General features: G+C 42.0%; 1 protein-coding gene across 5 annotated transcripts in view; it reads left to right on the top strand.

Annotated features, from left to right (window-relative positions):
• Enpp2 (ectonucleotide pyrophosphatase/phosphodiesterase 2) overlaps positions 1–12,863 on the top strand; it is a 112,930-nt gene that overhangs the window by 24,370 nt on the left and 75,697 nt on the right. For 2 of the 5 annotated variants that reach the window (XM_036207805.1, XM_036207802.1), the window contains exons 1-2: positions 6,940–7,161; positions 7,380–7,479. In XM_036207805.1, the coding sequence (XP_036063698.1) occupies positions 7,129–7,161; positions 7,380–7,479 (133 nt within the window). In that variant the 5' untranslated portion in view covers positions 6,940–7,128. Of the gene's footprint in view, positions 1–6,939; positions 7,162–7,379; positions 7,480–12,863 lie in introns of those variants that run through there. The other 3 variants (XM_036207807.1, XM_036207806.1, XM_036207804.1) reach the window with 2 other exon arrangements.

Raw genomic sequence — 12,863 nt, 5'->3', positions numbered from 1 at the left:
AAGAATCCTGAAATGGATACACATGCGAAAGTGGAATCTTAGGATTGAGAAGTATAGAGGTCGCATAAGGCCTCACAGTTAGACAGGGATAAAGCTTGCAACTGAACCCGGAGACTGTAGTCTTGACGGAGGGTGACCAGTTGGCTTTCAGCCTGTAGGTCAGTGGTTCCCACACTTCTATCAGAGTAGCCAGATGTGCTTGCCACCACTGAGTTTTCTGATGCAGTTGCTCTGAGGTAGGCTCCAAAGACATGGATTGCTCATAAGTTTCCAGGCCATTTTGATTCAGCTGGTCTAGGGATCACATTTTTAAGACCTGCTATGAAGCGAGGCAGTAGAAAGCTCTTAAGCTTCAAAGGGTCAGATTCATATCAAACCTAGGGTTCACTGCGTACTTTGTAGAGATGAGTCACAGGATGGATCCACAAGGATTCAATGAAATGGTGCGTGGAGGAGGTAGATGCAGAAGAGGTAATGAGAGGACCTTCTGAAGTATATGTCAAAGAAGATGAGGGATGCAAAAAAAAGTCTCCATGTAAGAAGAATGCTCGGTTGCCGACAGCACTTAGAAAGCTCTGTGCAACAATGGAAATGGTACTTAGTAATGGGAGTCTCTAGATGTGATATCTGATCAGGAACAAGAGAAAGAAGTATTGGAGTAGAACAAGTGTTTCACGGTGTCCGTGAAAGGAAATGAAGTTGGCAGGGAAAGCTGGTTGTGTAGGTAGCTACATTTTGGATTGTGTTGAGTTGAGGCCCTCGTGTGGTGTAACAGAGAGATGTCAGACTCTAGCGGACAGAGGACTAGGTTGTTTAGAAGACCTAGTGCTTAGCTCTGGCTTAGTTACTTACTCTGACATTTCAGAGATGTCACATACTCTTTGCACCTCTTCCCCACCCCAACCCCCCTTTTCATTTTCTGGAAGAGAGGATAGTAGTACTTCTTCCTGCTTAAAGACACTGGAAGGAAATTGTCAGTCCTATGTTGAAACTATTGAAAAACAATTACTTTGGGCTAACAAGATGGCTCAGTTAGTAAAGGGGTTTGCTGTTAAGCCTGATGACCTGAGTTTGATATCTGGGACCCACATGGTAGAAGGCCAGAACTGATTTTTTCAAGTTGTCCTGTAACCGCTACACCTGTGTGCTGTGGCACATGGGCATGAGTGTGTGTGTGTGTGTGTGTGTGTGTGTGTGTGTGTGTATGTGTGTGTGTGTGTATGAAAAAATATAGCCTAGCATGGAGGTGCACACTTCTGATCCCAGTACTCAGGAGGCAGAGGCAGGTGGATCTCCGTAAATTTGAGCCCAGCCTAGTTTACACAGTGAGTTCTACAACAGCCAGAGTTACATAGTGAGATCCTATCTAAAAAGGAAAGGAGAACAAGAAAGCAAGCAAGCAATAATATTAAAACACTTAGAGAAAGAGAGAGAGAGAGAGAGAGAGAGAGAGAGAGAGAGAGAGAGAGAGAGAGAGAGTATGGGAATTTGTTAAAACAGAACAGGAAAACAGAAACAATTATTTGTAGTAATCTTCCCACCTACCCATGCACATGTGGTACAATGCATTACAAAGTCACTCCCAAGATGGAAGCTTTTCTGAGGCTCTCCCAATGGGTGATGACTTTCTGTTTGCCGGATTCTTAAATATACAGTTGAAACTAAACAGTTAAATAGTTCTTTTGACTTTTAAAGTGTTTTATTATCAACCAGAGTTAGGAACAAAGCTGACTTATTTCCTGGGGGCTAATTCTTTCAAAACCTCTTTTGTTATGAATTTATTATGTTCAAGGTCTCAGGTCACATTGTTCTACATCAACTGCCTAAGATGGTTTTGAAAATCCTAGACAAATGTTTTGAAACTACCAGCTGTCTCCTTTATTTTAACCAATCCTAAGGCATTAACAAGTAGATACACGTATCTTTGGTGTGTGTGTGTGTGTGTGTGTGTGTGTGTGTGTGTGTGTGTGTGTTCATAGGTGTGAGTGTGGATACACATTTGTCAAGGTCTATGGGTGGAGGTCAGAGAACAACTTTGGGTGCTGAGGCAGGGTCTCTTTTCTGTTTCCTGCTGCATACAAAGGCCAATCCACAAGTTGCTGGGGATTCTCCTTTCTCTACTCCTGTCCCACGAGGAACATAGCAATTGAAGACACATCACTAAGTCCAGCTTTTTACACAGGGCTCCGAACTCTGTTCCTCACACATGTGAGGCACATGATATCCCACTGAGCCATCTCCCCAGCCATATGTATGTATTTGTATATGTGGGGATGTAAGTATACATTTAAATATATTTACATATCTAATTAAAATACAAGAAGTAACTTTCCTGAGATGATATGTGGTCATGGTAATTGATAAGTATTCATTAACTCAAAAGCCACACTCAACACCTACAGCCTTTTCTTTCTGTCTACAAAAACGAGAGCCTCCCTGGGGCAAGCTGAGTGCCATCTTTTTTTTTTTTAAGCCCAACAACTGTATCCATTCTCGATTCCTTTCAAATTGTATCCACACTACAAAGAGATTAGCTTTAAAATCTGATTAAACCTCTGCCTTCCTAAGCTTTCTTCCAAAGGCTTTTCATTGCTTTAAGGATAAAGATAATGCCATTAAGGTTACCTCTGAAAAACCACATGATTGCCTCCCTTAACCTCTGCACTCTGCTGTGCTCCCAACCTTACTCAAGCCGGCTGATTTTTGGACATCATGAATTTCACCTGCAATGTACAGAAACTGCACATTCTGGTCTCTCTGTCTAGAATTCTTTCACCTGTCCGAATGCAGTTATTCCCACCTACTCTTCTAATCACAGCCCAATTGACTCTACAAAGTCTTCTGCAAACCCTCCCAACTAGGTCGAACCTGAATTCTGTCGTCTCAAAACACCACTGACTTCTACATGTCTACACTTACCACAGTTTTAATTTTACAGTTACCTTTGCATATAGTAGAATGTGGAAGGCATGGATGATGTCTAGTTTGGCTTCCTATTACCCAGAACAACTTTTAGTACACATAGAAGCTAATAAATATCTGAATGATGAATAGTTAGTTATTCACAGATTATTCTGGTGTGGGATTCTTGTTAGTTTCTGTGGGTAGCAAATTTAATATATAGACAGTTACAACATAAGTTAAACACACTGGAAAACATGGCAGTATTAATTTCAGCTTTCAATTGTGTGATAATTAGGAGAAAAAGCCCTTTTGGCATTTGAACTGAAATTTGCTATTTCTCAACTGGCTAACTCCTGGGAACATATATTACCCATGAAACCTTGCCTTTGTGGTTTAGCATCTGAAGTCCCATCTGCAGTCCAGAATTGTGGAAGTAATGAGCCAGCTTATTATTCTTTTAGCTGTCAAAACATTCTACTCAATAGGTTGGGAAACAAAGACTGTTGTTCATTTTGTAAATTCTGGATTTTTTAGTAGTCCTCAGCCAAAACGGAATTTAAAGACAAGAAAGACATAATGACTTTTCAACTAGATTAGGGGAAATACATATGGGGGCCATTTTCTAATGTTCATGGTGTTTTGTTGGAGTTACAGTTGGAATAATACTAAGCCAAGTCAAGTCAAGCATAATGAGAAACAGGATTTAGACAAAATTTTAGTGAGTTCCTGACAGTTTCATAATTGGGAGAGAGAATGGCAAGTGTCGATCACCTAGTTTTCAAATCTCATGGGTCACCCTTATCCTGATCAGGGCTTGTGAACAAGGATCCATAGACTACTTTCATGAAAAGATAGACTGTGCCTTTATATAAATGCAACTGCTACATTGCAATCAGGCGACACACTGCAGCTTTGTATAAACAGCAGAGTAAATAAATCACTGCTCTGCAGCTCACAGCATCCAGATGATCCCCCTGCTGGAGCACCCCAGCTTGCTACAAAGAGACTGAAACTTAAAGTCCAATGAACATTGGACACTATCACTAATAGATTAAAAATTACACTATGAGTTAGATCAAGCCATTCAACAAGTGGGGTATCGGTAGATTAAGTCACGGTCATTTATTTTAATGTTATTCGGATGTGGTCCTTGTATGGCTTGCATCAGAAAGAATGACTGATTGAGTCCTTCTTGTCTGTTCCCTAATCCCCCTTTCTTCTCTGTACCCCCTAGATCTAGTGGAGCAGAATCTCTGGGGGAAAGGCATGAATTAAATACCTGCCCCTCAGGGGATCCTTATGGGTCATAGAGTTGGAGAACCAGAGTGATTTTTGAGGCTGAGATGGTTAAAAGATGTTTATAGTGTTAGGTTTTTCTCTGCCAGAGGGCAGTGTTCTCTGAAATATGGCTGGGTTAATAAACCACACCGGATGTTAAGTTTAAAAGCCCACTTTCTGAACTCTTTCTGCTGTATTGAGTCAGTCAGCCTTGGATGTCTTTTTACCAAAATCTTAAACACCACAGCAGGTGAACTTTCTTATGGAAGATTTTATGCTGTAATTCAGTTATTTCAGGTGATTTTTTTTTTTTAACCTATTTTGTACACTACCTCGTGTTTGGGTTTTCTCTGTTTGAGATAATGAAGGGTAATTGTATTTTACTGTTGATTTGTTGCCAAAGTAGGGACTTTGACTACCCGCCCCCGACACTTAATCTATAATGATTACCTTGTAGTGAAAATCTGCTTGCCTTGTGTCTTGCCCTTCAAGCCCTGTTGGGAGTGGAGACATAAGGACTAGTGGGGGATTTCTGGCTGTCAGCCTGGTCCTGACTTCAATGAGACACCCGATCTCTAGGGAATAAAGGGCACAATAATAGAGCAGGATACTAAAAACCCTCCTCTGGCCTCCACACATGGAGAGTACATGTACCCTTACATGCATATGCAATCTAAAACACAGCACAATTTGCTTAACTATAGCTAGATGGTGTGTATATATTTGTGTGTGTGTGTGTGTTTGTGTTTGTATGTGTATGTGTTTATGCAAGCAGGTATGTTCTTATATGTGCTGGTATGTGTGCATATGTGTATGTGCACATGTGTTTGTGTGAATATGTATGTGCTTGTGTGTGTATGTGTGTGTGCATATGTGTCATCACGTATATGCATGTATGTGTATGCATATGTGTGCATGCATTAACAAGTCTATGACATACAATGGCCAGGTGAAGATGCGGTTGTTTGGCAGAACTGTTAACAGAAACAGTGGCTGTTCTTGATCCCTTTGGATACATGGGTAATCCAGTGCTGTACAGACTCACACATGGATGTGTATCAACTTGCTGTCACACTTTGTGGCCCCTTTCTCCTGCACAGCTAGTTTGCATGCCATAAAATAAAAACTGATGTTCGGTTTCTGAGCTGCAATCCCCCCCCCCCCCCCCCTGCTGCCACACACACACACACACACACACACACACACACACACACACACACACACACAAGGAGAGCCTACAATGACCTAGAGATGGGTTTCTATAATCAAATGTCAGAGAAAGTCTCAAGTTGCTGGGATCTGGAGGCCTGGGGAGGCTAGAGGGAAAAAAAGGAGGCTGTTCTTTAGACCCTCTGGAGCATGCAGCATACAATGAAATAACCGTGTGGACTTGATGATTTCCTTTCGGTTTACAGATTCTCCCCAAAACAGCAGGTTTGCATCTTGAGACTGAATATAAACGGAGAAACCTCTTACACGGGTTAACATCTTTTAGAAGCCTTGCTAAATAATCAACTCCAGATCAGTTTGGCTTGGCATACAGACTAAAGCCAGAGGCTTGTAGATAAATTCATAGTCTGCCCCCTCTGCGAGAGTGCAAAGCTAAGGGGATCGAGAAGGGCAGCTGAATGTCTGGCAGTGTCTTTTCTTCTCTTCAATGAGCTGTTTACTAAATTCTGGAGTTTATAATGAAACCCAGGCTTACCCTGCAATCCACGTAAACAAGCTCTTGGCTTTTGTGCTATCAGGTTTTTATGCGAGCAGAGCCATGGGGGCTCCTTTAGCAGTTGCTGCATGGAAGGTTCCTGTTTGTTTACGTATGCACATATGTGCTCTGCATGAATGATGGTCAAGGGGTCTGGCAGGGAAAAGTCCCAAACAACCCTTCCCTCATTTGAATCCTAAAAGCATATAACATGTAAACGGCTTTCCAATTTAGAGACTTCTAAATCTGGTGTGGTTGCCAAGTTGCTAAATTACTAAGGTTAGAAGCTTCAACACACACAACAACCTCTTCAAACTAGATGAGCACTTAACTGGAGTTCTTGCAGCCTTTGGCATTGCCAAGCTGAATTCAAGGCTGATGAAGCTTCCCACTACTGTCTCTTATGCCTGCTTCTTACCTCCACCCCCTACCCCACAAACAAGTTAACCTTTGTCAGGGATGGGTAGAGGCTGGAATGATGTTGTCTTTCCTCACACGAAGAAGGACTTTATGCAGCTTAGCTGGCAGTTCCAGGATTTTGATAAAAGTTCCTTCTGTAAAAGTTAACAACATGGAGCGAGATAATGCTATCTCTTGTGTGAGTTGCAATTTTGGAAGATTCCATTGGGAGAAGCTCCCAAGGAATCAGAAGTAGCTTAGGGTGTAGTTATATAGAGACAGGGTCATTCCAACTGCTAGAAAAATAAACAAATGGGTCAGAAAGATTTATTTGGTTTACAGATTCTAATTTTTTTCCTTGTTAAAAAAAACCCTGACATTGTGGAATTGAAGACCTGGAATAATTAGACAGCAAAAACTTCGAGCTATTGGGAAGTTCCGGGCAGTTCTGTTTCATTTTTATCGGATAAAATACATTTGGTTTCTCTTTTGACAAACCATGTATTTGTGAGGGAAGAAACCGAACATGCACTGTTATTGGCCACGCTACATAAGAAATCCCTCTGTTGCCAAAGGATACCACATGAAAGTGTCTGTGTAAGGGGAGGGGCTGGCCGGGGGGTGGGGCCAAGGAGGATGTTGCCTTAAGCTTCTTATGCTCAGAGTTGCAATTTGTGAACCAACTGTGATGAAATCTAGCTCTGGACGAATCAGAGGCGCCTGTCAACTTCCCAGGTGGGATTGCTTGGATTTAATAGACTGAACTCAGAGCCCCGAAGGAACACAGTGCAGTCAGGGCACGCAGAGAACACCCCGCAGAGGCTTTCCAAGAATCCCTCAGCATGGCAAGAAAAGGCTCTTTCGGGTCATACCAGGTAGGCGGAGGATGCACTGACGAGCAAATTTCTCGGTCTTCCGAAATCACTTCCCTTTGAATTGGATTTTTTTTTTTTTCCCTCTCCTTGTTCAAATCCAGACATCATCTTTGGAACTGGCAGGGCTGCGGTTGCTGTTCTCAACTGAACTGCTTCCATGAAATTTGAGTCCGTCTAATCTAGCCGTGTTTGACGACGTGATCTCTTTATTCCCTTAGGTGATATCCTGGTTCACTCTTGCCGTTGGTGTCAACGTCTGCTTAGCATTCACAGCAAGCAGAATCAAGAGGGCAGAGTGGGATGAAGGACCTCCCACAGGTAAGAGGGGGCAGTTATTGGCATTTCTGATTCTTTAACAGTATTGTGCACCTAGGCAAATCCACGTTAGCACTTCCAGACATTCATTTTTCAGATGACCTTGAAGGGCAATTAATTTAGTCTATAATTTAGCTGTAAAGTGTGCTCTTTTGTTTTATTTTATTTGCTATGTATGAACATTTTGTATGCATGCATATGCATATCCCCTGGAACTGGAGTTATGGACAGTTGTGAGCCGCCATGTGAGTGCTGGGAATTGAACCTGGGTCCCCTAGAGGAACAGCCAGTGCTCTTAACCACTGAGCCATCTCTCCAGCCCCCAGGTATGTTATTTTAATCAGAAAACTTTACTGTCACTTCTTAAAAACTGACTTTAAATTTTTGCACCCTGAAATCTATAAATATTGAAAAAGAACAAGAACCTTTGTTCCAGGCTAACTGCAGAGAGAATAGGTATTGGTTTAGTGATGGAGAGTGATGAGGCTGACAAGCTCCATGTGATGCAGAAGGGTGACACAGAGGGATGCTGCCATATGCTGTAAAGTACAGTGTTTGCTACCAGAAAGTTATGTCCTAGGAGTGAGGAGAAAGGAAGTTTTTTTTTTTGTTGTTTGTTTTTTGTTATTGTTTTTGTTTTTTTTTTTTTTAAATGAACTTTTAGAAATTCAGAACTTTGGGACTAAGACTTAGTGAGAATAAGGGAACCCTCAAAGTGAGCTCTTTAGAGTTGCAAGAGCAGATCTGCATGCACTGTGTTTTCTTCTGAAATGAGGCAAGGTGAGTTGTGGGAGCCTTCCTGACTTAACTGCTGCAGCCGGAGTGAAAGGGGCTCCTTTGCAGCGCACCGAGCAGAGTGGGGCTTCATAAAGGAACGCTTGTGCGGCCCGAGGGGGCTCTGCTGACCTGCTCTGAGGCAATGACTTGGTTAATTTCCTGGAAATTGGAGCTGCTGATGCTTTCAGAATTAAAAATTGCATTTGAAATGACAGGCACTCTAGGGGGCAATGTTTTCTTCCCTTTTTCTGACATCACAGGATGTCTTCTGTCTTCCTGGGAATTTTGCGTTCCTCTGCATTTCTTGATTGGGGCAGCGTGAAACACCACTTGTCTTTACACTACCATAAATATGTATTATTAAACAAGGGATGAAGGGATAGCGAATCTTCCACACGGCAAGCAAGTTACTTGAATTAGGCTTGGGAAGGTTGAAGGAAGAGTATGAAAAGCGGGTGAGTGAGCTGAGGTGAGGTGTAGTTTGAAGGAAGAAGGAGAAAACAGATCTTAAGACATTGTAGCCCCAGGGAGCCAAATGGACAAAACTTCATTGTGTTTCGTTGGGGAGGGCGGAGAGGGGGTCACTGGGCCAGAAGAGAATGCTGTTTTTATTGGAGGCAAATGCTGTCTTCAAAGCCCTCTTTTTCACTCCCGCTATGGCTGATTGTGACTAACAGACAGAGCCCTTGGTGTGGGCATGTAGCTCTGACAGCCCACTGCCTGGTCTTTCCAAGGAGCCTAAAAGGAACCTTTTTTCCTGCTCCCTTTAAATGATATCGACAGGAATAAATGCTGTTTCTTTAATGAGCGCATTATTCTCAAACTTGACATTTTTGGGAACTAGATCATGAAGGTCCCAGCCTGGCACCCTGGGTCCATATTAGTAAGTGGTCATAGGCAAGTCACTTGCAAAGTTTCAGCCCTTAGCAGTAAGGATCAACTTAGAAGGTTTCTATTTTTTATTTAAAAAAATCCCCAATTATCTCCATCCTGTTTGTTCCCCCTCTTAAGTATGTGAGATCTCTACTAGAAAACTCAAAAAGCATAAATGTATTACCCCCTGAAAATATTACTTGTATAATAAACTATGTCCATATGCCATAGGAAATAGATATGAGGATGAATGTGTCAATATTACTTCTGGGAAACTGGTCCAGTCTATAGTATAACTCATCAATTAGATAGCATTCATTAAATATACTGCAGAATACTTATGTCTTGAATGGTTTGATACAATCATTATCTTAAGCCTTCATGTATCTAGTGATAGTTCACTTATGCCTACCTACCTATGTGAAGTGTATAGTCTTAGGACGCTATACAATTTACACTTGAGTTTCAGGGTTTAGATATTCTTCTGTGGTTTTCATTCTTAAACTTCTTTTTGATGTACCTTACCTGCTGTCTATGCACTGGGGTTCATTTCTGCTTAAATAGAAAAAAGCAAAGGTGCCTTTTAGAAAGTGGGGGAAAACGTAGTGTAGCTGTTGTTCATATCTTTTTAAACGCTGACTACATTGGGAAGGGGGGATTCTCCTAAATAACAAGTGATAGGCTGTTCTGACTATTAGCACAATTTTGGCATCAGAAAACATTGGGTGAATTTTTCCTACATCTATTAAAATAAGAGTTGAGAGAAAGCACCCCAATTTTTTTTAAGCAACACTCTCAAGCTCCCAAGAAGTCCTGCAAACTCAGTTTCACCAGGTGTCTCACAAACAGGAGGAACACAAAGAGGTTTTTTTTTTGTTGTTTTTTTGTTTTTTGTTTTTTTTCAAAGCATACAGCTTCTGGTTTAGTCCTGGTAGCTCCTTGGGGCTCCCGGGTAACAACAGAGAATGTTTTGGATGCATGAATAATCTCACTGCTGTACTGTGAACTGAGGTGTCTGTTCCAAGGCTGTGACCATGCAAAGAAACTTATAATTAACTAACGAGCACACTTTGTTACTGGATTATTGTTAGGAAGGACCTGGTCATCTATTAGGAGCAAAGGGAAATAAGAGTTCTCCCCGATCCTGAGATGTGTAGGAAATGTAAAAAGACCAAAGTGACTTACAAAGCACAGGAAAGGGACATTAAGGTAAATGGGCAGCAGAAATCAAATTTCCAAGAAAATTTAAGTGCAGTTTAGTTGGATATCTTTGTTTCAAACATCCGATGTGGTCACTCCATTCGTCTTTGAGATGGAAAGTGTATGTGCCAGCAGTGGTCTGCACACTGTCGTGCATGTGGATGTGGTGTGTCTGGAGTCATGGAGGAATCTGCATTACAGAAGTACCCGGGGAGACACGGGTGCTCTTTGAACCAGAAGCAAAGTGACTTTGGTACGACAAAATGGGATTTGTGAGCTTGTGAATACTTGGCTAATAAACATCCGATAACTCAGTCCATTTATCATCATTTTTATTGGTTGGAAAGGAGTAATTACAAGCACATGAGTGATGGATTTTTGAGTACATATGACATGAAAAGCATAACTGATAATTTTATGAGGAAATAGAAAATCTTACTAGGGATGAGAAGGCACATGTTCTTTGATAATTTTAGGAATCTCACTGTGCAGATGAGAGCAATTAAACAACAGCCCAGCAGAATGTAAGAAGATATAAAATGATGTTCAGTCATTACTCCATGAGGAAAGTGGTCAGACAGAGTATAATATGCAGTGTGGCTTCATGTTAGACTGAACATAGAAACTGGGGAGTTTGAATCGATGGGATGAAATCATCTGATTTAGAATTCAAGGATGTCGTAGATTTTGCAGTTTTCTGTTGAGTGGGGCTCAGTGTAGTGATTTTCCATTTACTTATATATAGCAGAGAACTCTCTATGCTTATATATCTGAAATTTCAGTGTGCTTTGTTCAACATAGATTTTTTTCTTGTTGTTTTTTTCCTTGATATTTCTTTTATTGAAAATAGATGGTTTTTAAATACAGTATATTCAGTTAGGGTTTCCCCTCCCTCAACTCCTCTTAGATCCTCCCTGCACCCCCTCCCATCTGAATCCACACTTCTTCTGTCTCAGAAAACAAACAGGCATCTAAAGAAGAAGAATAAAAATAAGATAAAACAAACCAACCACCAAACAAACCAATATAGGGCAAAACAAACACTCAAACAGGGAGAAAAGAGCCAAAGAAAAGCACAAGAAACCCACACACACACACACCACCACCAACACACACACACACCACCACCACACACACACACACACACACACCACCACCACCACCACACACACACACACACACACACCACCACACACACACACACACACACACACACCACCACCACCACCACACACACACACACACACACACCACCACCACCACCACACACACACACACCACCACCACCACACACACACACACACACACACCACCACCACCACCACACACACACACACACACACACACACCACCACCACACACACACACACACACACACCACCACCACCACCACACACACACACACACACACACCACCACCACACACACACACACACACACACCACCACCACCACCACACACACACACACACACACCACCACCACACACACACACACACACACACACCACCACCACCACACACACACACACCACACACACACACCACCACCACCACCACACACACACACACCACCACCACCACACACACACACACACACACACACCACCACCACACACACACACACACACACACACACACACACCACCACACACACACACACACACACACACACCACCACCACCACCACACACACACACACCACCACCACACACACACACACACACACACACACCACCACACACACACACACACACACACACACACACACACCACCACCACCACCACACACACACACACACACACACACACACACACACACACACACACATGGACCCCATACCCATGATTTTAAAAACTGATAAAACCAACCAATCTTTCAAAATCATGACTGGGAAAGAACACTCAAAATCTGGAGCCTGCGTATAAAATTTGAAAACTCCTTAGTTAATCAAAAGTAGGGGATAGCACAGAATGGCTCTAATCTCAGTAGTTGGGAGGCTGAGACAGGAAGATTGCAAGTTTGAGGCTATTTGGGGCTACAGAGAGAGACCCTGTGTGAATCAATCAAATAAAACAAAAGATCTGCCTTTGTTAGTCAAATAAATAATGTGGCTGTGCTGTGATGATGTGAAATTTTAGCTGAGCAGCTGCTTACTGACCTGAGTCACTGACTTGATTCTTCAATCAGCAGAAGAAAAGTTTCAAAAGCAAAATGACATAAGATGAATGAGCATATGTATGTCAGAAAAGGTGTATGGTGAAGCTTTTACGTTCTCTTTAGTTATAAGGCCAGTGTCTACATTTGCAGTTGATGGAGCTGACAGCATCTAATTGGAAGTGATGACATGTTTTTGTTTGCTAGACGATTTGCTACAGAGCTCTATTCGATTCATTACATTGAGTACTACTGAAATGGTCTAGAGCAGTAGTTCTCAACCTTCCTTTAATATGGTTCTTCATATTGGGGGATGACCCCACAACCATACAATTATTTACGTTGGTGCTTTATAACAGTAATTGTGCTACTGTTATGAGT

This window comes from Onychomys torridus, chromosome 16 (assembly GCF_903995425.1).
Source record: "Onychomys torridus chromosome 16, mOncTor1.1, whole genome shotgun sequence".
NCBI lineage: Eukaryota > Metazoa > Chordata > Mammalia > Rodentia > Cricetidae > Onychomys > Onychomys torridus.
Note: the sequence above shows the minus strand (reverse complement) of the source record. Positions and strands in the feature narration are given on the sequence as shown.